Source organism: Scyliorhinus canicula, chromosome 18 (genome assembly GCF_902713615.1).
Source record: "Scyliorhinus canicula chromosome 18, sScyCan1.1, whole genome shotgun sequence".
NCBI lineage: Eukaryota > Metazoa > Chordata > Chondrichthyes > Carcharhiniformes > Scyliorhinidae > Scyliorhinus > Scyliorhinus canicula.
The window spans coordinates 57,902,392-57,930,154 of NC_052163.1; the positions used below are offsets into that span (position 1 = coordinate 57,902,392).

Here is a 27,763-nt window from a genome sequence, read left to right on the forward strand (position 1 = left end):
AATATTTTCATGTGGTCTCCAGGACTGCACCTACATTTGCACTGCTGCCTCACAGCGCTAATGACCCAGGTTTGATTCCTGTCTTAGGTGACTTACAGTGTGGAGTTTGCCCGTTCTCCCCGTGTCTGTGTGGGTTCTCTCCAGGTGTCCCGGTTTCCTCCCACAGTCCAAAGATCAGCAGGTTAGGTGGATTTGCCATGCTAAAATTGCCCATTAGCATCCAAAGATGTTCAGGTTGTGTTATGGGGATAGGACAGGGGAATGGACCTTTGTAGGGCGCTCTTTCAGGTAGTCGGTGCAGAGGCGATGGGCCGAATGGCCACCTTCTGCAACTGTAGGGATTCTATGATTCTATGATATGGATATTCACGAACATGTCAACAGTGCCGAGAGTGGGGTAGTTCCTTGAAAAGGGTGTTCACTTTCTTTTTGCGAGTTTTGAAAAGTGTTCAAATGAGGCAAAAAAAATGAAGCGGCAGCACTTCTGTTACGCAGGCTTTACTGGAGCTGTGAAAAATAGAATGATTTGCAGAAAACGACCACACATATATACAACATGGATAAAAGGATAAACAACAGGGAGCAATAGAATGCTGGCTTTATTCTATGGTAGAGGAGGTTGTCTTAATGTCTGGCACAAACAAGTTATAAAAGCTTTTCTCACAGGTGGGAGAGCTCAGATGTACCGCTGTCCTCCTTCCATTTGTATCACAGACAGTAATATGGGGAAGAGGGAGGTAAATTAGTTTAAAGTCTACAAGAAATTAAAGTCAGACAATGCAAGCAGTTAAGCTCTTTTATGATTTCAGAATGCTGCTGTTACAACAAAGAAGTAACTGTGATGACACAGGGAAAGTGATAAATCACCAATGTGGCATTGAACAGTTAAGCATTGCTTCAGAGAAATGGTAACTTTTTGTGGTACAGTTTTCGAGTGCCAGTGAATCTAAAGGGACCTCAGCCCTGACGATATTCACCTTTGTGACCTTGCTGTTAATAGATATATATATCTATTTATATATATGTATATATATATAAAAAAAACATTGCTCAGGACCATTGCAAATGAAAATAAAGTCAATCTGCCTCGCAAGATGAACATTGCCCTTTTAAAGGTGTGATGAAGAGTTGAGTAAATATTGAGTGAAAATGTCCACAGTCTTTAAGTCCTCACGCTCAGGTGCCTAGTCTTTCCAAGATTTGTAGATTAGCAGATGCAGAATACACACATCTCTGACGCTGCTCCAGTGGATGATATAAATGCATGGGCTACATCTTCGACTTGTGTGAACTTGGAATTGTTGGCATGGCAATCATATCTCCCACTCTTCCAACGGCATTTCAGTTCTTTGCCACTGCTGGACTCTCCCACCCCTCTTTCATTCCCAGCCAAAGTTCTGTCCTGTCATCTGGTAGAAATGACGATTGAAAGGCCGGTAGAATTCCCGCAGTTTCTCTACCACTCCTGGATCTATGTTGGGGTGGATCCTGCCTTTTGTTTTGCCCAAGCAGTGAGGTTTGCCATTGCCCTGGGGCTTCTTCAGGCAGGGGAAGCCCTTGGTCTCATTGAAGAAGAAATGTTCATCTGTTATCATTCTCTGCAGGCCAAGGAAGTCCTGGACTTTGCCCAGCTCTCCAGATGGATCACTGATCAGCCTTTCCCCACTGACAAAGTGCATCTGCGACAAGGGGAAGTACTGGAGCCAGTTCTCCAAGTGCTGAGCATAGATCCCAATCCATATTGGGCTCCACGATGCATCTATCCGGCCCGTAGTCCTGTTTTTGAATGTGAGAGTTTCAAAATCTGGGATACCTGGTGCTTTCGAGATGATCTGGGTGTAGTCCGAGATTGCTCTTGTCACTGGGTCCCGTACAACGACTATTAGCTTGGTGTCCTTGGACATTGCATGAATACGACCTGGAGCCTCTGCCGTCACAAAGTATCTGGGTGTTTTCTCCATCACAATCTGACCATCAAGTGCTTTGGGCATCAGGTTCCTGCAAGAAATCACAAATAAGTTACCCTGAAATGTCAAAAGAGAAACATTCATTTGCCCACCACCCCTCAAGTCACGAGCTTGAAAACCCTCCATTTGTTAACTGTTTTCTTGCCTGTTGAGCTCCCACTTGTCTACCTTCCAATCATAAGGTGGAGAACCTAGAGATCGTCCCAAATCCAGGAAGGTGAATTAAGCGCATCAAGTGGGGTTAATGCTTTAGGTTGGTGAAACTCTGGGATTAAGAGTCCTGGGGTGGGATTCTCCGGCCACGCCCGCCTGGCGACCGGAAATTCCCACCCAAGGTCAATGGACCTTTACATGGTCCGTGTCCCGCTCATGGCGATCCTGCGGCAGGCGGGACGGAAGAATCTGACCCCTATTATCTACCAATTGAGCTACTAGGACTGTGTACAAGCTCCCTGCACAAAGCCTTAACAAATTTTATCAAGCCTAAGGAGGCAACAATCAAATCAAATTTAATTGAGATTGCAATCCCATCACAGGTTGGGATCAGGGTGAATTGATGCTGGAAAATTATGTTTTTCTATGTGCTACAGAGTTACACTGAAATGCTACAGTGGAATTGCCATTGTAATGTCACTTGATGTTATCACTGGCAACATCCTCGTGCATTGAATGTTAACATTCGGATTCCCACGGGAAACGGGAAATGCTGACATTACAGGTTCCAATGCAGGGTGAGACAACACAGCCTTTGATAAATCCAAACTGCTGCTGCCGAGCAAAAAGGCATCAAGAGCAGTTGGGCAAGCATCGGGAGCAGTAGGGTGGGTCGAGTGAGCATGCGCAACCATTCCTGATGCTTTCCCGTTAGTGGTAGGAGTTAGAGTGAAACAGGCTAACAGGTCAGCCATCATCTAATGGACTGGAAAAACAGGCGGGGCTGAATGGACGACTTCTGCTGCTCTATCCCTTTGAACATCAGCACTTACTCATGGAGACCCTCCCGGCCAGCGCAAACGCTGAGCTTTCGGTTATTGCGGGCCAGCTAGTGTCTACCACAGAGCCCCGGTGGTCAGGTGTAAAGATCCAATCCATTAATCTGTATCTAATTCGGATTTATCCATCCGTGAGGCAATGTTGCTGACAAGCACCCATCCAAATCCAGGGTAAAATAATTATGAACACAAAGAGGACTGAAGCTTTGTGTAGTTGTTGAGGGATAAGGGGTGGTGAAAGAGTGCCACTCATGCTCCAAAAGCAGCAATTTCTACATCCTGGGGTAGAAACTGGTGTGCGTTGAACTCATTTTTGGGGCATAAAATAGGTGCAGTTCATTCCTGTTTAACAGTGAGATAGCCTGGGCCCAATCTCCCAAGTGTTAGTCCCACTGTTAAACTCTTTGGGACCTTTATGAAATCTTAACATATAGACCCCCTAAAATAAATACAAGTGACCTGGCGTCTTTTGAGTACCCCATTTAGTATTCATCCTAGTGTCATTGTCAGCAAACATGAGTAGTGAGGAACTTTAATAATAAAAAACGGTCCTGTGGAAATGAAGGAGCAGGACTCTGCACCGATTCTATCAGGATAGTGCTTGCCTCTTAGCCCCATATTTTTCAAACCAGCACCTCCCCTGAGACATGTGAAAGAGCTGCTACTATGTGGGTGTCAATCAAAATTGAAGCCTTCAGCCTGTGGAGGTGCAAATAGCACAGACATGTAGAACTATAGAACCATAGAATTCCTACAGTGCAGAAGGAGGCTGTTCGGCCTACCGAGTCTGCACCGACCCTCTGAAAGAACACCCTGTCTAGGCCGCCCAACCCCCTCCCCCCCCTCCCTGCATCCCCGTAACACCACCTACCCTACACATTCTTGGACACTGTGGGGTAACTTAACATGGTCAATCACCAAACCTGCACATCTTTGGACTGTGCCAAGCATCAAGCCCAAGGACCAAGTCCCATTGACCTTCAGGCCTGTTAGTTCAGGCTTGTGCTAGTTGCGGTGCGCCAAGTCTGGGTCCAAACTTATTTCTATCCCCTGAGCTCTACTATGAAGCACTTCCACCCACACACGACATATGGTTGGAATAAGTTAAAGACACAGTCAATATTTTTATTAACCAGATGCTCAGTGTAGTATGTCTGAGGAATATTAACGTTAACCTACAGGCAATGGAAAGTTATCAATGTCGAATCAATCTCCTACTTAAACGGAAACAATTATGCAAATATCCAAGATCTGAGTCAGATGGATGTCAATTTGGGGAGGCGAATGAAGTGTTGCGAACACATCTCACCCTTCGGTTTTCCTTTACTTGTGTTCAAAGTGCCTTTGCACAAGAAGTCAAGTGATTCCCCTCTCAGCTCGTGAATTCCCTTAATTTTCCTTCCCTCAGCAACGATACTTTGCGGTTCCCTTAGCCTCTTCATTATTCAGCAATCTGCTCTACCCTCCTCTGAACCCTCTCCACTGCCTCGAGCACTTCTCATGTGTACAAATTACAGACCCTGATCACAGAGCAAACAGGGAGGTTTTTTAAAAAAAAAAATCACCACCCGGCTGTTCCAACTGCAGAGCGCACAGATGCAAAATGACCCTCAATTTAAAGGTCAAGATCTTATTTCACGGTCTACACCCTTGCATCTGTAGAACCGGCCTGTCTGAAACAGTAAAACCCACTGTGAGTCTTGCACAGTGCTGTGCACAAACAGCAGAGATACAGAGGGAGAGATATGCTTTATTATTTTTAGCCTTGGAAGGTTGTTTTACAGGCCACAAAACAATAATTTTGGCAAGGAGGAACACCAGCAGTCAGACAGTTTGCAGGGCGCCAGGCTAGAAAGGGGTTAGCTGATAAAACAGAGTGGAATGGACACTTGAATACCAATCCTAAGCCTCCCTACCCAGTAAAAAAAGTGGGCAGTTAAATGCCTGGAATTTACATACATTAATCTAGGTGCCAACTACCCAAGCACGCAAGGCAGACACATCCCCTGCTATCATTTTAAATGGTGGTCTGCAGGTAGGGGATGGCACGACTGTGAGAGGGACAAGCCTTTGGAATTTCCCTGTCGGCCTGATGTTTTGGGAAGAGCAACCGGAGGCAGCAGAATAGAAGTTTAATGGTTTTATTTATTTATTTTTGCAGTCGCCACAGGGAGAGCTTAAGCTTCTGCCCTGGTCTAGGGTTTTCACCTTAACCCCATTCACAGGGGCCTCTTCCCCTCCATCACTTAATATGATTGCCAGCCCTGCCAAGCCCACACAGTTGAAGCAAACATTCAATTTGAGAGGGCGGGGCAGGGAGAAAGTAGAAATCCAAGTAGGAAGAATGGAACAATAAGATGGGCAACCACGCAAAAGTTTTCCAAGATCACAAACTTCCTATAGTGTGGCAAAATGGAGCAAATCTTTGGTTTGTTAATTCTGAATTCTTTGTATATTAAATAATATTTGCTATTTTTGTCAGACCTCATTGTGAGGTGATCAGAGAAGGCCAGATGCTTAAATTGTTTTACATTTAACTCAGTTGACACCCCAATCCACCACAATGGGGAAAAGAACTATTAACTGATGGAGAAAAAGTCAAAAATTGTGATGAAAAATTAACATACTTGTTTGTTATATACAGCGGAACTCAGGGCAGGCAGGCGGAAGGAGTGACCGGAAAATGGGGAGGGTTGCGACTATCAATTCCTTCATCAAAAAAATTATCATCAATGCAAAAAATGGAGCAAGAATTTGAACAAGGATTCAAAAATGATCGAGCCAAACATCACTGGACGACTGCCCTGGAATTCCCAACCTATCAGCACTCTGGGTGTACTACACCAAATGGGCTGCAGAGGTTCAAGAAAGCGGCTCACCACCACCTTCTCAAGGGCAATTAGGGATGGGCAATAAATGCTGACCTAGCCAATGACATCCACACGAGAAAATGAATAAACCTAAACACTGACTGGAATTGCAGGTCCTTGACATTTTCTCAAGTGCATTTTAAAAGCTCTGTTAGAAACCCTGTAAGTTGTATAAATAAATATACATGTTGTAGTTCCACAATATGATGGTACTTGGGGATTTACACTAAAGGTCAGGCTTGGGAGTTTGTAGTAAAACTGAAACAGCTGTTATTATCACACTAAAGCAGCAACCGTGCATGCGTGAGGTTGTGAATGCAAAGTTATTCAAACACCAGAATCTTGACTTTGAGCTTCCGCTCAGAGTCTTCCCCAATGAAGGCTTTTTGTTTCCAGGCTTTTTGTAATTTATTGGTTGACGGAAAAGAAGAGGTTTTATACCAGTAACTGCAGGCATAAGCCCATCATCCATGCTCTGGCTGCAACCGCCAACCTCAAACCAGTCAACTTGTTGTCAGCTACGAGTGGTTAAGAGAATTTTAAGGGTGGCGGGCCTTACATTTATACGACAAATGAGGAGTCACTCTGGGGCAGTTTCACTGAGCACCAAAATTGAAGTTACAGTCTATGTGCATCCAGAATGTGGAGTAGGGCAAGATGTCCCCATGGAGCAGGTATTCTCACTCTGTGTTTAACTCTGTGTCCTGATTTACACTTCACAGTGGTGGGCAACTTTGGTCCAGGGACCACACCCGGCCCATCAGAGTTCTGAGGGCTACCCATGAGACATTTTGCTGACTATTGCCCACACACAGAGTTGCCACAATCTGCTAGTTCTACCTGCGTAGCTTTTTACCTACCGGCATGACTGAAGTCATACGTATGTAAAGCTAGGGCAACCAAAGTAAGGTGCATGCTAATTGCACACATTGACTGAGAGAGTCGTCAGCTCCCCCCACATCCAAAGTGTAAATATTCCTTTTGGGCGGAATTTGCCAGCTGCTCACACTGGCGGGATATTCCAGTCCCATCGATGGCGCATGGGTTTCCCGACGATGAGTGGTACAGTCAACAGTAACCCCTTGACAATGACGGGGCCAGAAAACCCGCTGGCAAGCCGGCTCTGTTGCTGAAATAAACCCTGCAGTTGCTCGGTAAATCTTGTCCTCTGGCTTTTACCACTTGAAGCTAATGACAGTTCTATTCATTTATGAAAGATTAAGCATTTCATATACCTCGTCGTGAAATATTCAGCATAAATTACACGTTTTCAATCTTGTTCAATGGTCTTAGTTAGTGAACAAGCCCAATTTCAATCTTGTGGCCCACTGGGATGAAGGAGCCCACTTATTATCCAAGGGTGCCCATCACTGGGTTAATGTCACTTACCGAGGTCTCGGTGGAAAGGATTAAAGTAATTTACTGAGGCCCAGGTGCAAAGGGTTAATGCGACTCGGAGAGTCCAGTGTAAAGGCAGGAAAAAAAATCAATTTCCTGTAACATTCACAGTACAAAATATTTCTCAGATGAAAGGGAGGTTTGTGGTCGGGGAATGTTCATTTTGATGTTACTCTTGATGCTCTTTTTGTAATGCAGCCTTCAGTGAACAGCCTCTTATCTCTCCATAGGCTTGACAGGGGTACTCTCACTGATTGACTCCATTGTAATTATCAATAGACTCCCAATTAGTCATGCACTCAAAAGCCATGGAATGAAGTGGCCCTGTTTTTAAAAAATCTGAAAGAGGTTTAATGACCACACAAGCATTTTCCTTGCCTGTGGGAGGGAACATTCACATGAATTTTTGATCTGGGTGCAATTTTGGTCACTGCAAGGATGCACTTAGAATGTGAAAACACTAGCTGGCAATATTTAGCTTTTGAAAGGGCTCTGGGAGCAGTTTCTGAGCTCCGATAATTTCTTTGCTAAGGCAGCTGCAGATTCATTTTATTTGCTTGAGAATGCCTCCGGTTAAAGAAAGGAAGAAACACTGCCTCACCAAATAATACTATAGCTCAGTTAACATTAATATTTAAAGAGTATCTCTTTATGATATTGTTAACCTATTTTGCTATTCATAAAACTACCTTGATAAGCAACTTATTACAGCAGAATTATTTCATGTAATTAAGACCGTAACAACACATAAAAATGTCTACAATAGTTAGATTTACGAAGGATTTGCCATGCATCAGTCATGTCTCAGATTTTGCACTTCATCACATACATTTTGGAGCTTAAAGAGCAGCTATGACAGCTGCGACTGTGATCTGAGCAGTGCAAGGACAGAAGTAACTGCATTTAGGCTGCCTTATCACATTAACAACTTTCAATTATATAGGACCTTCAATGTAGTGAAACGTCCCAAGGCATTATGAAGCAGCATTGCCAGACAAAAGTTGCCATCAAGCCATATAAGATCCAATGCACAGTAAAAGAGCTAGGTTTTAAGGGGCAACTTAAAGGAGTGCATTACCGCAGTGGAAAGGGATTACAAAGGGAAAATTATGATTTAGTTGTACAGAGTTGGGTTAGACCACATTTGGAATACTGATACTGCATCTCAGGATGACATGGTAGCGCACTAGTTATAGCACTGCTGCCTCACAACGCCAGGGACCCGGCTTTGATTCCGGCTTTGGTTGACTGTGTGGAGTTTGCACGTTCACCCAGTGTGTGCGTGGGTTTCCTCCGGGTGCTCTGGTTCCCTCCCACAGTGCAAAGATATGCAGGTTAGGTGGATTAGCCATGCTAAATTGTCCCTTAGCGTACAAAGATGTGAAGGTTAGGTGGAGTTCTGGGGCGGGGCTGTGGGCCTGGATGGGGTGCTTTTTCAGAGGGTCAAATGGCCTCCTTCGGCACTGCAAGGAATCTATGGAACTATAGGCTCAACTTATTCCTGGGATGAGGGGGCTTATTGTGAAGAAGATTGAGTAGGTTGGACCTATACCCATTGGAATTTAGAAGAAAGAGAGGTGACCTTATTGAAACATCTAAGATTCTTAGGGGATTTGATAGGATAGATACTGGAGGATGTTGCAACTTGATCAGAGAGTAGAACCAGAGGGCACAAAGAATAAGAAGTCTACCATTAAAGATGAAGTTGAAGATATTTTTTTCTCATTAGTCTGTGGAATTCTCTTTCCCAGGAAGCAGTGGAGGCTGGGTCATTGTATCCACTCAAGGCAAAAGTAGACAGATTTTTGATAGACAAGGGAGACATGGGTTACTGAAGGCAGATGGAAAAATGGAGTTGAGGCCACAACCAGATCAGCCATGACTTATTGAATGGCCAAGCAGACTTGAAGGACTGAATGGCCTACTCCTGTTTCTAGTCCTATGTTCCTATAAGCTCTCCCTCAAATTTTAGAGGTTTAGGGGTGATCGGATCGAGGTATTTAAAATGTTAAAAGGATATAATAGGGTAGGGCTGACACCAATGTGAAACATAGAGGCGTAGAAAATAGGAGGAGGAAGTCTTTTGGCCCTTCAAGCTTGCTCTGCTATTCATTATGTGGAGATGCCGGCGTTGGACTGGGGTGAGCACAGTAAGAAGTCTTACAACACCAGGTTAAAGTCCAACAGGTTTGTTTCAAACACGAGCTTTCGGAGCACGGCTCCTTCTTCAGGTGAAGAAGGAGCCGTGCTCCGAAAGCTCGTGTTTGAAACAAACCTGTTGGACTTTAACCTGGTGTTGTAAGACTTCTTACTCTGCTATTCATTATCATGGCTGATCATCCAATACGGTAACCTGTTTCCCCTTTCCCCCCATATTCTTTGATCCCATTAGCCCGAAGAGGTATATCTAACTCCTTCTTGAAAGCATGTATTGACTTCAACTCTTTCTGTGGCTCACTGCTCTTTGTGTGAAGAAATTTCTCCTCATTTAAAAAAATTAATCTTTATTGTCACAAGTAGGCTTACATTAATACTGCAATGAAGTCACTGTGAAAAGCCCCGAGTCACCACATTCCTGCGCCTATTCGGGTACTCTGAGGGAGAATTCCGAATGTCCAATTACCTAACAAGCACGTCTTTCGGGATTTGGTTTACACCATATCCTCAGACCATGATCCCTGATTCTGGACTCACCCACCATTGGGACATTCTTCCTGCATCTACCCTGTCTAATCCTGTTAGAATTTTATAGATTTCTATGAAATCCCCCCTCATTCTTATAACTTTAGGGATATAATCCTAACCGACTCAATCTCTTCTCATATGTCAGGCCTGTCACCCCAGGAGTCAATCAGGTAAATCTTTCTTGCACTCCCTCTACAGCAAGAATATCCTTCCTCAGATAGGAAGGCCGAAATTGCACACAATATTCCAGGTGTGGTCTGATCAAGGCCCTGTATAACTGCAATGAGACATCCCTGCTCCTGTACTTGAATCCTCTCGCTACGAAGGCCAACACACTATTTGCCCTCTTCACAGCCTGTTGCATCTGAATGCTTTTTTTCAGCGACTGATGCATCGGGGCACCCAGGTCTCTTTGCATATCTCCTCTCTTAATCTCTATCCATTCAGATAGTAATCCGCCTTCCTGTTTTTGTCACCAAAATGGATAACCTCACATTTACCAAAGTGATATGGCATCTGCCATGAATTTGAGCACTCACTCAACTTATCTAAATCACACTTAAGCATCTCTGCAACCTCCTCAGAGTTCACCATCCCACCCAGCTTTGTGAAATGTTGGACAGAATTCCAGCCTATTATGGTGGGAAACATAGTGGCAAGTCCACACGGTGCTGGAGAGAGAGGGGGGGGGGGGTGATTGTGGGGTGGGGGGGGGGGTGCGCTGGAAGAGGCTGATGTCTAATGGTGGCTCGGGGATTGGATAGGAATTGCATGGCTCTCCTGTGCCTCTCAAAGGCAAACAAATCAGGTTTGCCCATGGCCTCATTTTTGGGTTGGGTTGGGAAGCTCATGGAACTCCTATTCACAGACACTCAGTACCTGATTGAAGTGCCTGCCATTGAGAATGGTGTAGGACCCAGACAGCCCTGCTTCCAGCAAACCCCTCCATGTGACCCCCATCACACCCCAGTCATCTATGCATCCAACGAGAATCCCAGATGAGGCTCTTTGAACAATATCGGCAGCAGCCAATGTTGCTGGTGGTGCTACTAGCAATGGAGGGCTGCCCACCTCTCTGATTCACCAGCAGCTCTCTGGAGATGAGGTGCTCAATCCTAGGGGAAGGCTGGGTGGGCAGTTAAGTACCTCACAGGTACTTGAAAATGCAATTGAATGACCTCTGTGTGACAGCACACTGGGCTAGTGCACGGTCAATTCCAGCCCCACAGGCCTCAGAATCCCAACATAAGTGAATTAACCAATAATTTGTATATCTTCCTCAGATCATTGACCCTCAAACTTTTTCAATAGCTTATAGACACCAGATTATTAAGTAAAACATTTCAAAAAAGGTTTATGTATGACAAGAGAAGAGATAAACATGTAATGGAAATAATAGAAATATGGTCTACTAATCTAACTATTCCCCAAACCCCATCCCACCCTCCATCCAGACATACACGCAAGACATACACGCAAGATGGTGGGCAGGTGGGAAATGTTCAGAAATAACAAGAATGAAAGGGGCATGAGATGAATCTTTGCTGCTGAGTTGGTAGTCATTGTAGTCGACGAACTTAAAATCATCGGTTTGTTTGGAGCTTCAATGGGTTGTCTCCAATTAGAACTGTCAGGCGGTAAGGCTTCCTTTGGGAAGTTAGCTTCGCTTCTATTGACTTGGGCCTTCACATTCTCCGAACCCCCGCAGGGTCGGGGAATTGTCTGGGACCTTTGTAAATCCCGCCCCCGCCGTGGCTGGAATTCTCCACCACCCGGGAATCGGCGGGGGCGGGAATCACGGCACGGCGGTCAGCCCCACGGCGATTCTCCGGTCCGCGATGGGCCGAAGTCCCGCCGTTATCACGCCTCTCCCGCCGACGTGGTTTAAACCACCTCTGGTGCTGGTGGGAGCAGGCGGAGCGAGTGGGTCCTGGGGGGGGGGGGGGGGGGGGGGGGGGGGGGCGCGGGGTGATCGGACCCCGGGGGGGGTGCCCCCACGGTGGCCTGGCCCGCGATCAGGGCCCACCGATCAGCGGGCGGGCCAGTGCCGTGGGAGCACTCTTTTGCTTCTGCCGCCGCCACGGCCTCCACCATGGTGGAGACAAAAGAGGCCCTCCCTACCGCGCATGCGCCGGAATGACGTCAGCAGCCGCTGATGCTCCGGCGCATGCATGGCCTCACGCCGGCCAGCGAAGACCTTTCGGCCAGCCATTCGCGCCGACTGGCGGGGCGGAAAGGCCGTTCGCGGCAGCCGGCGGGGCGCCAACCCCACCGGCGTGGGCCTAGCCCCTAAAGGTGCGGAGAATTCCTTTGGGGAGGCCCGACGCCAGAGTGGTTGGCACCACTCCGGTACGCCGGGACCCCCCGCCCCGCCGGGTAGGGGAGTATACCGCCCAAGATTCCTCTCAGGTTCGTGCAATTCTAGCTTGCGGCCAGCAGATGGACTACCAGCCTCACAGAGTCAAACTGAAGTTCTCAACATGTTTTAAATGGATTTTCAAATGGGCCCCTCTTTATCCTGAACTCTCAGAAAGAAACCAATAGGTGAGGTGGAATTCAGAGCTCTGGCCTCACAGTTGCCGAATCAGAATAGAAATGACTACTTGCCCACAGCTCTCAGGTTGTGCGGAAAGAGGAAGGTATTTAGTCACAAGTCCTCAGCTGAGAAAGAACTGTTTTAGCTTCCAGTGGAACTTTCACAGGCTGGCTGGAAGCATTTAAATCGCCAGGCTGAGAGGTTATAGAAAGACTCCAGACTGGCCTTGTGCTGCCTTTTAGGTCTAACCAGAAGTGAATTCAAAGGGCGATTGCTTCTTCTTCCAGCCTTTCTCCCTAAGCTTCAGTAGGGCTCCACTAATCAGAATCAAGATTCAAATAAGCTCCAGAATTCCAGAAGAACTGATTGGTTGCTGGCCAAGTCCATCAAAATGACAACATGAGACCCTGCCACACAGCAGGCTGCATGGAGGGGAGTCCCCTTGGGCCAGTTCAACTAGCAGCTTGCAGCAGGGGAGGGGGTTTCAAAAGTTTAACCGAAAGTCTGCAAAGCTGCAGCAGTAATTGACAGTAATTAAAAGGGACACGGATCAAACAAGGATTTAAATGAGGTTCCTTACATCTGTTAGATAAGGGCATTAAGGGATATGGAGAGAAGTCAGATAAAGGGCCATGATAAGCCATTATATAATTGAATAGTGGAGGAGGAACAAGGAGGTAAATGGTCTACGACCTTGGTGGCTGAATGCATAGCCAATAGTGGAGGGGGAGATGCACGAAGAGATTGGGTCAGAGGAATGGCGGGTGCAGAGGAAGTTACAGGGAAACTGGTGTAAATAGCGAATAAATCTTGACTCATTAATTTGAATCTCCGTCTAATATTTAACTTGTGTGTTAAGCAGATTTCTATTAAATTGGTTATTACCTCAATTCTACAACAAGAGTTGTTTATATATATATATTACAGTGAAATGTTTGGGGAGTTCTGTTAACTTACTGTGAGCAGCAACTCCACTCTGAATTCACATGGGCTTATGTTCTGCTCTGTTGCAACTGGCAATAGCCCAAATACAGAGTTTTCTAATACCACTGGAGGGTTAGATTCAGTTTCTCCTTCTACACAAAGTCAACACTTTAATTATATGTAAATGAGAATGAGTTGCCCCAAGAGAACTGAATGCAATAATCGATGAAAATGCACACGTCCAACCTTCTGAAAGTACAATCTTTCTTTCTTTAGTATTGTTTCAGTTCATGGCTGAATCCCCGTTATAAAATTGACCTTTGTTAGTTATGGAACAAAGTTGTTCATTCATTTATTGAATGCTTTCGCCCAGCCCAGACCAGGCCAGGTTTTGCTCATCCCAGTTGGCCAAGGAAGATTAACAATAGGTAAAATTACGTCCGGATTTGATTCCAGTTCTGGGTAACTGGCCCAGACCGTTCGCTGTTACATTAGGGATGAAATTTTGCCTTGTGCATGTTCTGTACATATCATATTGGAGGAGGGGGGAGGGGGGTGGTGGGGGTCAAGGGTGTTAAGTCTCTCCAAGTTTGTTGAGGGAGATTTTGAAAGTAGGGAGAGGTGGAGAGTCAAGAAAGTAAAGTCAACAACCTGAATTTATATAGCGCCTTTAGGATAACAAAACGTCCCGAGGTGCTTCACAAGAATGTCGCAAAGCAAAATTTAGCACCAAATCAAATACGAAGGCAAATGGCCAAAGGCGGGGGTTTAACAAGTGTCTTAAAGGATGGTGGCACATTAGCATAGTGGTTAGCATTGTTGCCTCACAGCGCCAGGCACCTGGGTTCGATTCTGACCTCGGGTAACTCTCTGTGTGGAGTTTGCTTATTCTCCCTCTGTTTGCATGGATTTCCTCTAGGTGCTCCGGTTTACTCCCACTGTCCAAATGATGTGCAGGTCAGGTGGATTGGCGATGCTAAATTGTCCGCAGGTGGGGTTTGGGTTTAGGTAGGGTGGTCTTGTAGCCATCTGAGATGGCCACCTGCAAAGGACCATGGGAATTATGGCCAACCCAGGATTCAGACAGATACAGAGCTTCTGTGTATTTTAACGCTGGTAGCTAGACCTGATCGAAACCTCCGCTCAATTGCATTCTAATGGCCCATTTCCCCAGAACAATAGGACTGCACTCAAGAAACCGATACAGCCACAGACTGATCGGCACCACTCTCTTTACTCAGAGAGCCCAACTGCCAAGGTCAATGACCGCTAAGGACCCGCCCAGCCACCAAGGCACCCGCCCCTTTATTGGCCAAAATCGAAGGCAGTGATCGAAGCCTGTTGAATTATTGGGTCCAAGATTAAGGACCGCCCCGAAGAGTGCAAAACTCAGAAGGATGAAAAGGGACACAGCCATGTGTTCTGTCTCTTTTGGACCCTGCCTGTGCCAGCCTCCTTTGAATCCAGCCTGTGCCAGCCCAACTGCAGCATAACGACCAGAAAACCAAGTTCAAGACCAATAATTGCTACCTAGGGCCACTTCTTCAAACCAGCCACGTGATCAAGATAAAGGCCTTATCCACTTGCACAGTGCCGATCGCCTGAAGTTAAGGATAGGTTATTGTAGTTAATAGGTGTAGTATAACTTGTAGAATATTGTGCTTGCATGTTGAAGTAACCCTTGTGTGTAAATAAACCATCTTTGAACTTAAACTGACTAACTGGTTTTGTGGTCATTTGACCAATATACGGCAAAGCCTTGTAGTTCAGTAAGAGAAATAGAAACACCCACAGTATTGGCGACGCTGTTGGGACATAACATCATATCATAAAAAGAGCCTCAATACCATATTGGCGACTCTAAAGAACAACATTATTATAGTATTCCATTAAATTGGCAACAGTCTTTGAAAGGGTCAGTGCAGACTCGATGGGCCAAATGGCCTCCTTTTGCACTGTAGGGATTATTTATGATTCTATGAAAGAGAGGTAGAAAAATGGAGGGGCTTTGAGGGGGAATTCCAGCACTTAGGACCCACACAGCTGAAAGCATAGCTACCAATGATGGAGTGATTCCCATCAGCAATGCACAAAAGGCCAGAATTAGATGAGGGCTGATACTGAAGGGTTGTGGGGCTGGAGTAGAGATCAGGGAGTGGCAAAGTCGATGGCGGGGTTTGAAAACCCTTTGATGTGATGGAAGAATGCGCAGTGAGAATTCCTGAGCACAGGAGCCTAATGATTAAGGGGTGGGGTTAAAGATAACCATGAAATCCTGGAAATATGTATCAAATCCCTGGATCGGGATATTGAAAATAACTTATTGGTTCGAAAGAAGTGTCAAACATTTGAACATGGAGTCCTTTTAAAATTCCTCTTTGCAATACCATGGTCCCATTTATTATCGCTCAAACAGCTGCACATTAGGCTACATCTCTTACATGATGCTCGATCCCTTAACAGCTTGTGCATGGAACACATTGCATCACAGCCAACCTACATTTATTCTTCGTGGCATCAGAGAACTAGCAGTGGAGCAGGATGTCATCCAAACTGTTACTTAACTCAATACTGACACTGGAGATTCAGTGCTAGAATGTTTTAAACTGTAATTTCTGACAAGAAAGTGTTTGTAATCTTTTCGGAGTTGGATCATTTTCCATCAAAGTACCCATTTTGATGTCCACATTACATCATTGACAGGACTAACTCAAACTTGACCTATAAATTGACCATTGCTCCTTTGAATTTTCCTCTTCTGCTCCTGTACACACTTTGCATCCTTGCTGCATCAGGCCTGGATTGGAATAAATATTCAGACCCCACCCGCCCTCCTCTCCCATCACCTCACAATCTAACTCAGGACCCGGCGATGGTGGCGCTCCTTACTATTCAATGTTCCTCTTCTCCTACCATCAGGATTTAAACCCCACATTGGGCGTTTCTTCTTGATTCGCTTCAATTTCTCCCCTACCCCACTCTATCCCGCAGTGTCTTGAGACCTTGCCTTGATCGTTTGTCTGTCTATCAAAAGCAAAATCCAGAGAATGGGTTAAATTATGCTGTGAAGAGTCCCCAAGAACCGAAAGAAAGGCTTCCTTGAAAACTATTCAGTGCACAAAAGAAGAGAGGAGCAAATCGATTAGTGGTGAAATAGTTTCCGATTAGTTTGGAGCATCTTAATTACAGTCCCCAAACAATGGGAACTTTGGCAGACCTCAATGTGAGTAGGAAAACCAAGGAGACTATGAAATCTCGATGAGTTAAATATTCTCAATGACAGACATGTTTATTAATCTTTCACCGTTGAAAACAATGGGAGGCTTGAGTTCATTAATTACTTTCCCACAGGCTTGTAAGTTTTAATTGGTTATTAAGTACTCTTGAGAAAACTGTTTAATAATCTGTTCTAGTGATCTAATACCACTGAAAACAGTAATTAGCGTTTAATTAGGGAGGCGTGAGGCAGACATCATACTGTGAAATGAATGGGAGTTTAGCACACTCAATATAACCTATTGAGGCTAAAGAGGGATTTGATTTAATGCCCTCCCACTTCCTAGAGACCTGAATATAACCTTCAAGTTCTCCATTATTAAGTACCACCATGTTCCAACAATGTAACAGACCATGTGCAATCGTGTTAAGATCGTTTAATTGGCTGCCCATGTCCAACAAGCTTCGGTTTATGCTTGGTTAGTTACTTTGTGTTGGAGCAGTATTATCAGTTATTCTACTGACTTCACAGTCCATAAAGATCCAAATACGTGAGCACGGGATATTCCATGGTGCAAATAGGAATGTTGGGGATTCCACAGTGTTGCTCGCAGCTAAAATGCAGAGTTGATATGATGCATTGAAACACCTTCTCCCATATGAAACCTCTTCTCATCCATTTGGCACTCTGTCTGGGAGAAGAATTTGTTCTCTAAGAGGCTTATGGCTATTTATTTCTTGCAGACTCCTCTAGAATTCCAGCTAAAATCCTCAAAGGAGAAAGGAAGGTTGCACCTTCTTGACTCCAGTTGTTTTGTTTTCACGTGCTCCCTTACCCTCTCCTTGTGCACTCTTTGACCTCATCCATGTACCCATGATTCACGTCTGAGTCATGTCAGCTGGTTTACTCTTAACTGCACGGTGAAGGGACCTAGCAGGTCACTTAGTTGCACCACACTACTTTGGCTCAAGAAGGTGGCCCACCACCATTTTCTCAGGGCAAATAGGGATGGGCAATAAATGAAACCTTGCCAGAGATGCCCTTATCCTGATAATGAATAAAGAAAAAAATGTGTTAATAGTCGATGGGATCGTGTGAGTTGGGCATCAGGGCACAGTCTAATGTTTTCCATGTAGAACTATAGAACCGTTATTAGTGCAGAAGGAGGCCATTTGGCCTATTGAGTCTGTTGCGTCCCTCCAAAATAACACCCTACCCAGGCCCACTCCCCCGCCCTATCCCTGTAACTCCAGTTAACCTGCGCATCCTTGGACACTAAGAGGCAATGTTTGCACAGCCAATCCACCTAACCTGCACATCTTTGGACTGTGGGAGGAAACCAGAAGGAAATCCACACAGACACGGAAGAACATGCAAACTCCATGCACACCCGGAATTGAACCCGGGTCCCTGGCGCTGTGAGGCAGCAGTGCTAAACACTGTGCTGCCCTTCTCAAGCGAGCTCTGAAAGCAACAGTTTGGTAGTTGAAGAGGTGCTTTGTTGAAAAGTACCCTCTGCCTAAACCCATCACTAAAAATGTACGTGAGCCACAATAGACAGATGATGATGATGAAATCATACTTATTGGAATAATTACTAACTTCATTCCGGGAGGTAGAGGGCATCAACAGAAGGGTTTTAAGACCTAATCCCACCTGACTGAGAATATTGTGGCCCATTATTTAACTATAATAATCTGTGCAGCCTCGTGCGACTATAACTGGTATTCTGAATTGAACAAACTCCTCTCACCCTTGTCAAATAGATATCTCCCCTTCCTATTGTCCAGAAGCAGAGCTTGGTCAATAATAGTTCAATTAATAATCTGTGGTAGCCCATTCCAAAGGGTCATCATTAATGACTCCTTGACTGTAAAGGGTCAGATTCATATCAGGGGAACAAGTTAAAGAAAGCCGAGAATGAATTGACAGTGTAAAGAATGATGTAGAACTCCTTCGGGACACATCTTACCATTGCTTACAAATTGGATGTATCGACAGGAGGGGAGAACATGAACACTTCCTGTAGTTGTGGACTACATACATACATACATAGAACATACAGTGCAAAAGGAGGCCATTCGGCCCATCGAGTCTGCACCGACCCACTTAAGCCTCATCCACCCTATCCCCATAACTTAATAACCCCTCCTAACCTTTTTGGACACTAAGGGTAATTTAGCATGGCCAATCCACCTAACCTGCACATCTTTGGACTGTGGGAGGAAACTGGAGCACCCGGAGGAAACCCACGCAGACTTGGGGAGAAAGTGCAAACTCCGCACAGACAGTGACCCAGCGGGGAATCAAACCTGGGTCCCTGGCGCTATGAAGCCACAGTGCTATCCACTTGTGCTACCATGGTGCACTTACTGGCTTACTTCAGTTTAACTTTTTTTGCCCCCTTAGACCTCAATCAGGGCGATTGTTTTAAAAAGAAGGGAAAAAAACTCCCAAATGCCTTTATGTAGACAACATGGCAGCCATTTTACATTGGAATGTACCATCGTGGGGAGAAATGGCCAGTTAATGCATTCCAGTTTGCAATCTGCAAACGCTCACAAACAGCAATAAGAACCCAGGGAAACTGGAGGAATAACTTCTCAGCTTCCGGTTCAGCACACTAAAGCCTTGCGGTCTCAACATCAAATTCAACAACTTCAGATGATTAGCTCTACCCACCTTGACCCATTTGTTCTCATCCCATTTCATTTTAACTGTCTTTTACCATTTCTTTCTCTCTTGTCTTTCTTTATATATATTTAACCCTCCCCCCCTCCCCCATCCTATCCACCTTTCCTTATCCTTTCTCCCTTTTGCTTTCCCCTTCCCCTCCCCCCACATCTACACCTGTCACAGTTTACCCTCTGATGTTAGTTTCTCTGCTGTTTGGCCTTGCACACCTTTTGTTCTCTCTGGGGACTGCCATTAACACTTGGTTTCTGTGGCCATTAGCACCCCGCTTTCCCTGGCTTTTTGTGGCTATGACTCATCTTTCATTCTCACTCACAGTATAAATATTTCCCACTTTCTCTGTTTTACAGCTTGGACAAAGGGTCACCTGGACTCGAAACGTTAGCTCTTTTCTCTCCCTACAGATGCTGCCAGACCTGCTGAGATTTTCCAGCATTTTCTCTTTGGTTTCAGATTTCAGCATCCGGAGTAATTTGCTTTTATAAGAACCACATGATCTGTTTTGTTGTGATGTTGATATGACAGATAAATTTTGGATGGATACTCAGGATAATCCTCCACTTCTCCAGGAAATAATGCCATGAGATTTTTAATATATTTTAAAAATATAGATTCCTTTCTCAGAGTCACAAAGCTGATGTGCAGAGTGGATGAGGCAAGCCCTTAATCCATCCCCTTGCTTGTTCCAACAAACAATTCTATTGATGGTGATCAGACAAGGGACAAGGGCCAGGATGCCTAAGTGGCAGTGCAAGGTGCCAGACTGGCAATGCCAAGGTGCCTGAGTGTCAGCAGGAGTGCCAGGGTAAAACCCTGCCCAGAGCCTGACCACCCGAGGGCCTCAGATCACCTGGACGACCCCCCCACCCTCTCCCACCGTGCCAATACGCCTGGTCCACGTTTGTGTGGACCAAAACTAAATTGCATCAAGGCGAGGCCTCCCAGCCATGGGCATTCAATCCCGGGCCATGGGAGACCCCGGAGCAGACATATTTAAGTAAAGCAACTGCTCACTTAAATATGCAAATCAGGATGCCTCCCAGTGAGGGCGAGATCCAGATTGCGACAATTCGCAAGATCTATCAAGATCTCGCGAGGCGTCCCGAGAGTCGCACATGTCCTGGGACTAATGGCCTCGTTGCATCCCGGGTTGGGCACGACGAAGGCTGTTCAATTGGGCTCATGATATTAGCCAAAAGGCTTGGAAGGGATCTAAAATATCCACCAAATCACCACACCCTCCAATCAGTCCCCCCCCCCCCCCCCCCCGACCACCCTCCCCCACAAGCTCATTAATTTTTGAGAAATTTGGTTTGCGAACGCAATATTTCCACTCTAAATAAGATTTTCCAATCATCCAATACTCATGACTTTAACAATGAGTAAAAGTAGTGGGATGATGCAGACCAGTAAAAGGCCAGATTTAATCCAAATTCTGTCAGAGATAGCTGAGCTCATTCTCTGGTTAAAGATAGTGAAAACCAACCAGAGTTAGCATGTCAACATTTTAGGCTCATTGGGCAGTCAGGTGGGTGCAGGGTACCCACCAATCAATAACACCATCCCATCCGATGGCACCCACCTATCAGTAACACCACCCCACCCTATGGCACCCACCTATCAGTAACACCACCCCACCCTATGGCACCCACCTATCAGTAACACCATCCCATCCGATGATAACCACCTATCAGTAACACCATCCCATCCGATGATAATCACCTATCAGTAACACTGCCCCATTCGAAAGCACCCATCTATCAGTAACACCGCCCCATCCTATGATAGTCACCTATCAGTAACACTGCCTCATTCAAAAGCACCTATTCTATCACTAAAACTATCCCATCCTATGGCACCAATCTATCAGTAACATTGCTGCGTCCGATGATACTCACCCATCAATAACACCGCCCCATCCTATAGCACCCACCAATCAGTAACACTGCCCCATCCTATAGCACCCACCAATCAGTAACACCGCCCCATCCTATGGCACCCACCAATCAGCAACACCGCCCCATCCTATAGCACCCACCAATCAGTAACACTGCCCCATCCTATGGCATCCACCAATCAGTAACACTGCTCCATCCTATAGCACCCACCAATCAGTAACACCGCCCCATCCTATAGCACCCACCAATCAGTAACACTGCTCCATCCTATAGCACCCACCAATCAGTAACACCACCCCATCCTATAGCACCCACCAATCAGTAACACCGCACCATCCTATAGCACCCACCAATCAGTAACACTGCTCCATCCTATAGCACCCACCAATCAGCAACACCGCTCCATCCTATAGCACCCACCAATCAGTAACACCGCTCCATCCTATAGCATCCACCAGTCAGTAACACCACCCCATCCTATAGCACCCACCAATCAGTAGCACTGCCCCATCCTATAGCATCCACCAATCAGTAACACCACCCCATCCTATAGCACCCACCAATCAGTAACACCGCCCCATCCTATGGCACCCACCAATCAGCAACACCGCCCCATCCTATAGCACCCACCAATCAGTAACACTGCCCCATCCTATAGCACCCACCAATCAGTAACACTGCTCCATCCTATAGCACCCACCAATCAGTAACACCGCCCCATCCTATAGCACCCACCAATCAGTAACACCACCCCATCCTATAGCACCCACCAATCAGTAACACTGCTCCATCCTATAGCACCCACCAATCAGTAACACTGCTCCATCCTATAGCACCCACCAATCAGTAACACTGCCCCATCCTATAGCACCCACCAATCAGTAACACTGCTCCATCCTATAGCACCCACCAATCAGTAACACTGCCCCATCCTATAGCACCCACCAATCAGTAACACCGCCCCATCCTATAGCACCCACCAATCAGGAACACCGCCCCATCCTATAGCACCCACCAATCAGTAACACTGCCCCATCCTATAGCACCCACCAATCAGTAACACTGCTCCATCCTATAGCACCCACCAATCAGTAACACTGCTCCATCCTATAGCACCCACCAATCAGTAACACCGCACCATCCTATAGCACCCACCAATCAGTAACACCGCTCCATCCTATAGCACCCACCAATCAGTAACACTGCCCCATCCTATAGCACCCACCAATCAGTAACACTGCTCCATCCTATAGCACCCACCAATCAGTAACACTGCTCCATCCTATTGCACCCACCAATCAGTAACACTGCCCCATCCTATAGCACCCACCAATCAATAACACTGCTCCATCCTATAGCACCCACCAATCAGTAACACCGCCCCATCCTATAGCACCCACCAATCAGTAACACCACCCCATCCTATAGCACCCACCAATCAGTAACACTGCTCCATCCTATAGTACCCACCAATCAGTAACACTGCCCCATCCTATGGCACCCACCAATCAGCAACACTGCCCCATCCTATAGCACCCACCAATCAGTAACACTGCCCCATCCTATAGCACCCACCAATCAGTAACACTGCCCCATCCTATAGCACCCACCAATCAGTAACACTGCTCCATCCTATAGCACCCACCAATCAGCAACACCGCCCCATCCTATAGCACCCACCAATCAGTAACACCGCTCCATCCTATAGCACCCACCAATCAGTAACACCGCCCCATCCTATAGCACCCACCAATCAGTAACACTGCTCCATCCTATAGCACCCACCAATCAGTAACACTGTTCCATCCTATAGCACCCACCAATCAGTAACACTGCTCCATCCTATAGCACCCACCAATCAGTAACACTGTTCCATCCTATAGCACCCACCAATCAGTAACACCGCCCCATCCTATAGCACCCACCAATCAGTAACACTGCTCCATCCTATAGCACCCACCAATCAGTAACACCGCCCCATCCTATAGCACCCACCAATCAGTAACACTGCTCCATCCTATGGCACCCACCAATCAGCAACACCGCCCCATCCTATAGCACCCACCAATCAGTAACACTGCTCCATCCTATAGCACCCACCAATCAGTAACACTGCTCCATCCTATAGCACCCACCAATCAGTAACACTGCCCCATCCTATAGCACCCACCAATCAGTAACACCACCCCATCCTATAGCACCCACCAATCAGTAACACCACCCCATCCTATAGCACCCACCAATCAGCAACACCGCCCCATCCTATAGCACCCACCAATCAGTAACACTGCCCTATCCTATAGCATCCACCAATCAGCAACACCGCCCCATCCTATAGCATCCACCAATCAGTAACACTGCTCCATCCTATGACTTCAAGTTTTGCAGGCCAACATACTCTTAGCCTAACTTCCAATATAATTTGTAGCTTTCTACATAACAAAAAGATACTTTTAAGAGCTGTGAAGCAATTTGTGTCATGTAGAGGTTGTGTAAGGCATTATATGTATCCCTATTTTTTCTTCCTTTTAATTAGCAGACATTTAAGGCTTGCTCTGTTCTGGGATATATTTATTTCAGTGCTTTATTAATGCAGAATCAAAAACACAAGCCTCCTTCTTTGCAGCATGTGAAACACTGTACCAGGTCAAAGGAGAGTCTCATACACTGACCTCCAACTGACAGGAATCTACTTAGATGTACATCTGTGTATGTCTGAGGTAGCTACCGACCTTTCTGATGCGCTAGACCGATCAGCACCAGCTCTTCAATCACACGCAGAGAGCCTGTCCTGTGCTCAGATTCGTCTGACACAGTGGACAGTCAGCGTACATCCAGCTTACAGCAGGCAGTACGAGAGAGACATGCACGGGACTCGCTGAGCCAAATGTGAGCCGATTGCCAACTTCCAACCAGCGTGGGTCAGTCGGTGATGATTTGTGGAGCACTGCGGCTGTCCTTCAGTGACACATTAGCACAAGACAAGGCATTGAGCATCAGTGTTTCTAACGTGCACATTAATAAGTGTCCAGGAGGCAGATGTCTGGCTCGGTGTAACATTAATCATGATGGGCTGGCGATGTACAAGAGGAAGACTAATGATCGGGAAGGGCTTTCTTTTCAACTCAAGATGGGCAAGGGCAGCACTGGTATCTAATCTGCATTCCTCAGTGTTACAGAGAAGGCCAGGCTTAATGGATGTTTAAAAGGCAGTGAGTATACCTGCTCCATCATCTGCCTCAGGACCCGCCTGTGCATCCTTCTATCTGGCCTGCTGCTCATTAGATCCCATTGAATGTTTCTATCACTGCACCTGCTCGTCACCATGACACATGCAGGCACCTTAACCACAGATTTAGTTGCATTCTTCCTACGCCTGAGGCATCGCTAGAAAACTCTATCCACCGGTGGGGACCTGTTCATACACAAGATTTTCTTTGGTGGCACTTCCATCTCCTGACCGACAACCGCTGTTGTGTGGCGTTGCACATTCATCCTTTAATTGAGGGAGAAGCAGTCTATTGCTGTAGCTACCTCACAGCCCTGACTCCAGCAACAATACTTTACTGTGCCTGAGAGGGAAAGTAAAAAAAAAAGTGGAAAAGAAATACTGGCTTGCATTTATATGGCGCCTCGCACATACCCAGGTCACCCCAAAGTATTTTACAACCAATGCATTTTATGTTTTTGAAACGTGGTGTGGTAATGTGGCCCCTTTAATGGGCGGCTTCTCGCGGCCCACGTAACTGGCTTGGGGCCTATTGTGTGGGAGTGTGCGAATCCCAACCATTGGGGAAAAAAGCGGGGCCTGGAGAGCGGGGTTCTGGTCAGAGTGAACCCAGAAGCCAGAGTATGAAGACCTGTATAGAGATCTATGCCTGTGCAGAAGTTAACCTGGTTAGTTGCCAATAAACACTTTCCTTACTGCTGTCTACCTGGTATTACTTCAAGACACCACATGTGGTCACTGTTGTAATCTAGGAAACCTTCATATGACAGCGACACACCTCAGGAGATGGGATTACCCCGGCCTTCTGAATGACGCCACTGAAATAGAATCACACTTGCAGAAACATTGGACAGAAAACCTTCCAAGCTAACTAAGCAATCGGTGTTTTGCTGTGATTTTTCCACAGGCGGGATTTTTCGGATGATGGCACCCTGAGGGTCAGCAGTGAAAGCATGTCCCCGCCGACCAGGGCAGCCCTGCAGCCACTTGAAGCTTGAAGTTCATTGGCTGGAGACAGGATTTCCATCCCTCGCTCTGGCGGAGATCCCACCTCATGGAGCTGCCGGCCATTCAGAATAGCTGGAAGCTGCCCCCCACCAGCAGTGCCAGTGGCAGCAGTGCTAGGATTGGAACTGCATGAAATCCCCCGATTCCAAGTCCTGGATCTGGATTTTGCGGCCTTCCACAGGCATGTTTGAAAGAAAGGGAGCTGAGAAAATGCTGTGCACGGCTTTCCCAACTCCCACTTATGGCGGGCGAGGGGAGGCAGGGGGCAGTGGAAGGTGGAGGAGTCAAACTTTTGGGCCTATTCATGGCCACTTCAGGGCATCATATTTCCCGCTCTATTATTTTGGCCACGGCCGGTGCAGATCCAAGCAACGCGGTTAGCCCAACAGCTGTTACTGGATGAACTGGTGTAAGGCAAATTGAGAGGTCAGACATCTTTTAGGGTCCCCTTTGTGCATCAGAGGTATCTCTCCTCCCCTGCTTTCTCCCACAAAGCCAAACCCCACCTTGAATCCCCCCACTCCACCCTCTCAAACGCATCACCTGATCTCCCACAGTCGGGTCTGTCAGCCAGACCCCGCCAATACCTGAAGATTTACCTGAAGTCCGCCCCCCCCTCCATAATCTCCTCTATGGGGATTGCCTGTAGTCCCAGCAGTAGAAACCACTCAAACCTGGTGTGGTGAATGTAACTTAGTAATTCACACTGTATTTACCAATACCATTGTAAGCGCAGTAGCTTTATCCGACCACTAGGGAGAGTAGCTCTGGGAATGCTCAGGAGTTTGTACAGGGCTCCACCCTTGGCTCCGCCCATGACTCCTCCCCCTGGACTACTGTATAAATACCCTTGTCCAGAGCCAGCCTGCAGTTCATCGAGAGTTCAACGGGTAACAGGCTGGCCCTGTAGTAAGTAGATTAAAACCACTGTTCATATCTTAAAGCACGTGTCTAGTGAATTGATGGTTCCATCACCTGGGACTACAGGGTTGCCGGAAAATCAAATTGACTAGCAGCTGTCTAAGGCAGGATCTTCTCCCCAGAAGGGAGCATAAGTCTCTCCCTGAGACCATTAATAGTCCTTTGAGTGTAACATGGCTGTGGCGCAGCGGTGTTTTGTGGGTGGGCTCAAACTGACTTTGTACTCTGGGTGGGGGGACGGGGCGTAGGAAAACAACTGCCCATAAAATCCATCCCCTGGAATTGAGGACCTGGTAACTAAGCGGGGAAGGGGAGGTGAGGCCTCTCTTCCTGGAGAGCAGTGGTGGCAGGGTGATTAATCATTTTTAAGGCAGAGGTGGATAGATTCTTCACTAACTAGGGAGTCAAAGGTTATCGATTGTGGGTGGAGTGTGCAGTTGAAGCCATAATCAGATCAGCCATGATCTCACTGAATGGCGGAGCAGGTTTGAGGGGGTAAAATTTCATAGAATTTACAGTGCAAAAGGAGGCCATTCAGCCCATCGAGTCTGCACCGGCTCTTGGAAAGAGCACCCAACCAAGGTCAACACCTCCACCCTATCCCCATAACCCAGTAACCCCACCCAACATTAAGGGCAATTTTGGACACGAAGGGCAATTTATCATGGCCAATCCACCTAACCTGCACATCTTTGGACTGTGGGATGAAACCGGAGGAAACCCACGCACACACGGGGAGGATGTGCATACTCCGCACAGACAGTGACCCAAGCCGGAATCGAACCTGGGACCCTGGAGCTGTGAAGCAATTGTGCGATCCACAATGCTACCATGCTGCCCTTAAATGGTCTACTCCTGCTCCTAATTTATATGATTCTGTGTTCCAATGAGAAAAGAGTGATCTTAATGGAGAAGCTGGGGGGAGTGTACACCTGCAGCACATCAGGAAGAGGACCTGATGTGGAAATGAGGCACTTGAAGGAGCATTCCACCCGCCCCCCAACTTTCTTCCTGAGGCCTGAGTGGAGTGACCTGTTGGGTTCACCCCTCCCCTATCCCCGTGCAACCCCTTGATTCCTCCCACCAGCCACAAAATTGAGTCCAGGTGGAAAATGGCCCTTATTTGACCTAAGGCCCTCAAATGGGGACCTAGACCTTTCCTGTGTCCCCATAAAACTGCAGAGAGGTCGGGAGCAGGTGGTAGTGCCAACCCCCATTCAACCTTTGAACCAGTCAGCTTCAGCCCCACACCCCCGCACTTTTAACAGCAAGCTGCTCACCCTACTCCTCGCCCAAACACTAAATAAATAAAAGGGGGGATTTTCCTCTCCTGTTTTTGGGGTTTGGGAATAACGAAAGGGGAGGAAAATCGCTTGGCAGTCCCAAAACGGCATTTATGCCGGCGAGATTTCCTGTTGCAATTG

The 27,763-nt window shown here is 46.6% G+C and overlaps 1 protein-coding gene across 1 annotated transcript in view; it reads right to left on the reverse strand.

The window, feature by feature from the left end:
* Window positions 1-482: 482 nt before the first annotated feature.
* Window positions 483-27,763, reverse strand: part of hs3st3l (heparan sulfate (glucosamine) 3-O-sulfotransferase 3-like) — a 210,056-nt gene continuing 182,775 nt past the window's right edge. The window contains exon 2 of the mRNA XM_038777478.1: window positions 483-1,998. Within this exon, the coding sequence (XP_038633406.1) occupies window positions 1,380-1,998 (619 nt within the window). The 3' untranslated portion in view covers window positions 483-1,379. The remainder of the gene's footprint in view (window positions 1,999-27,763) is intronic.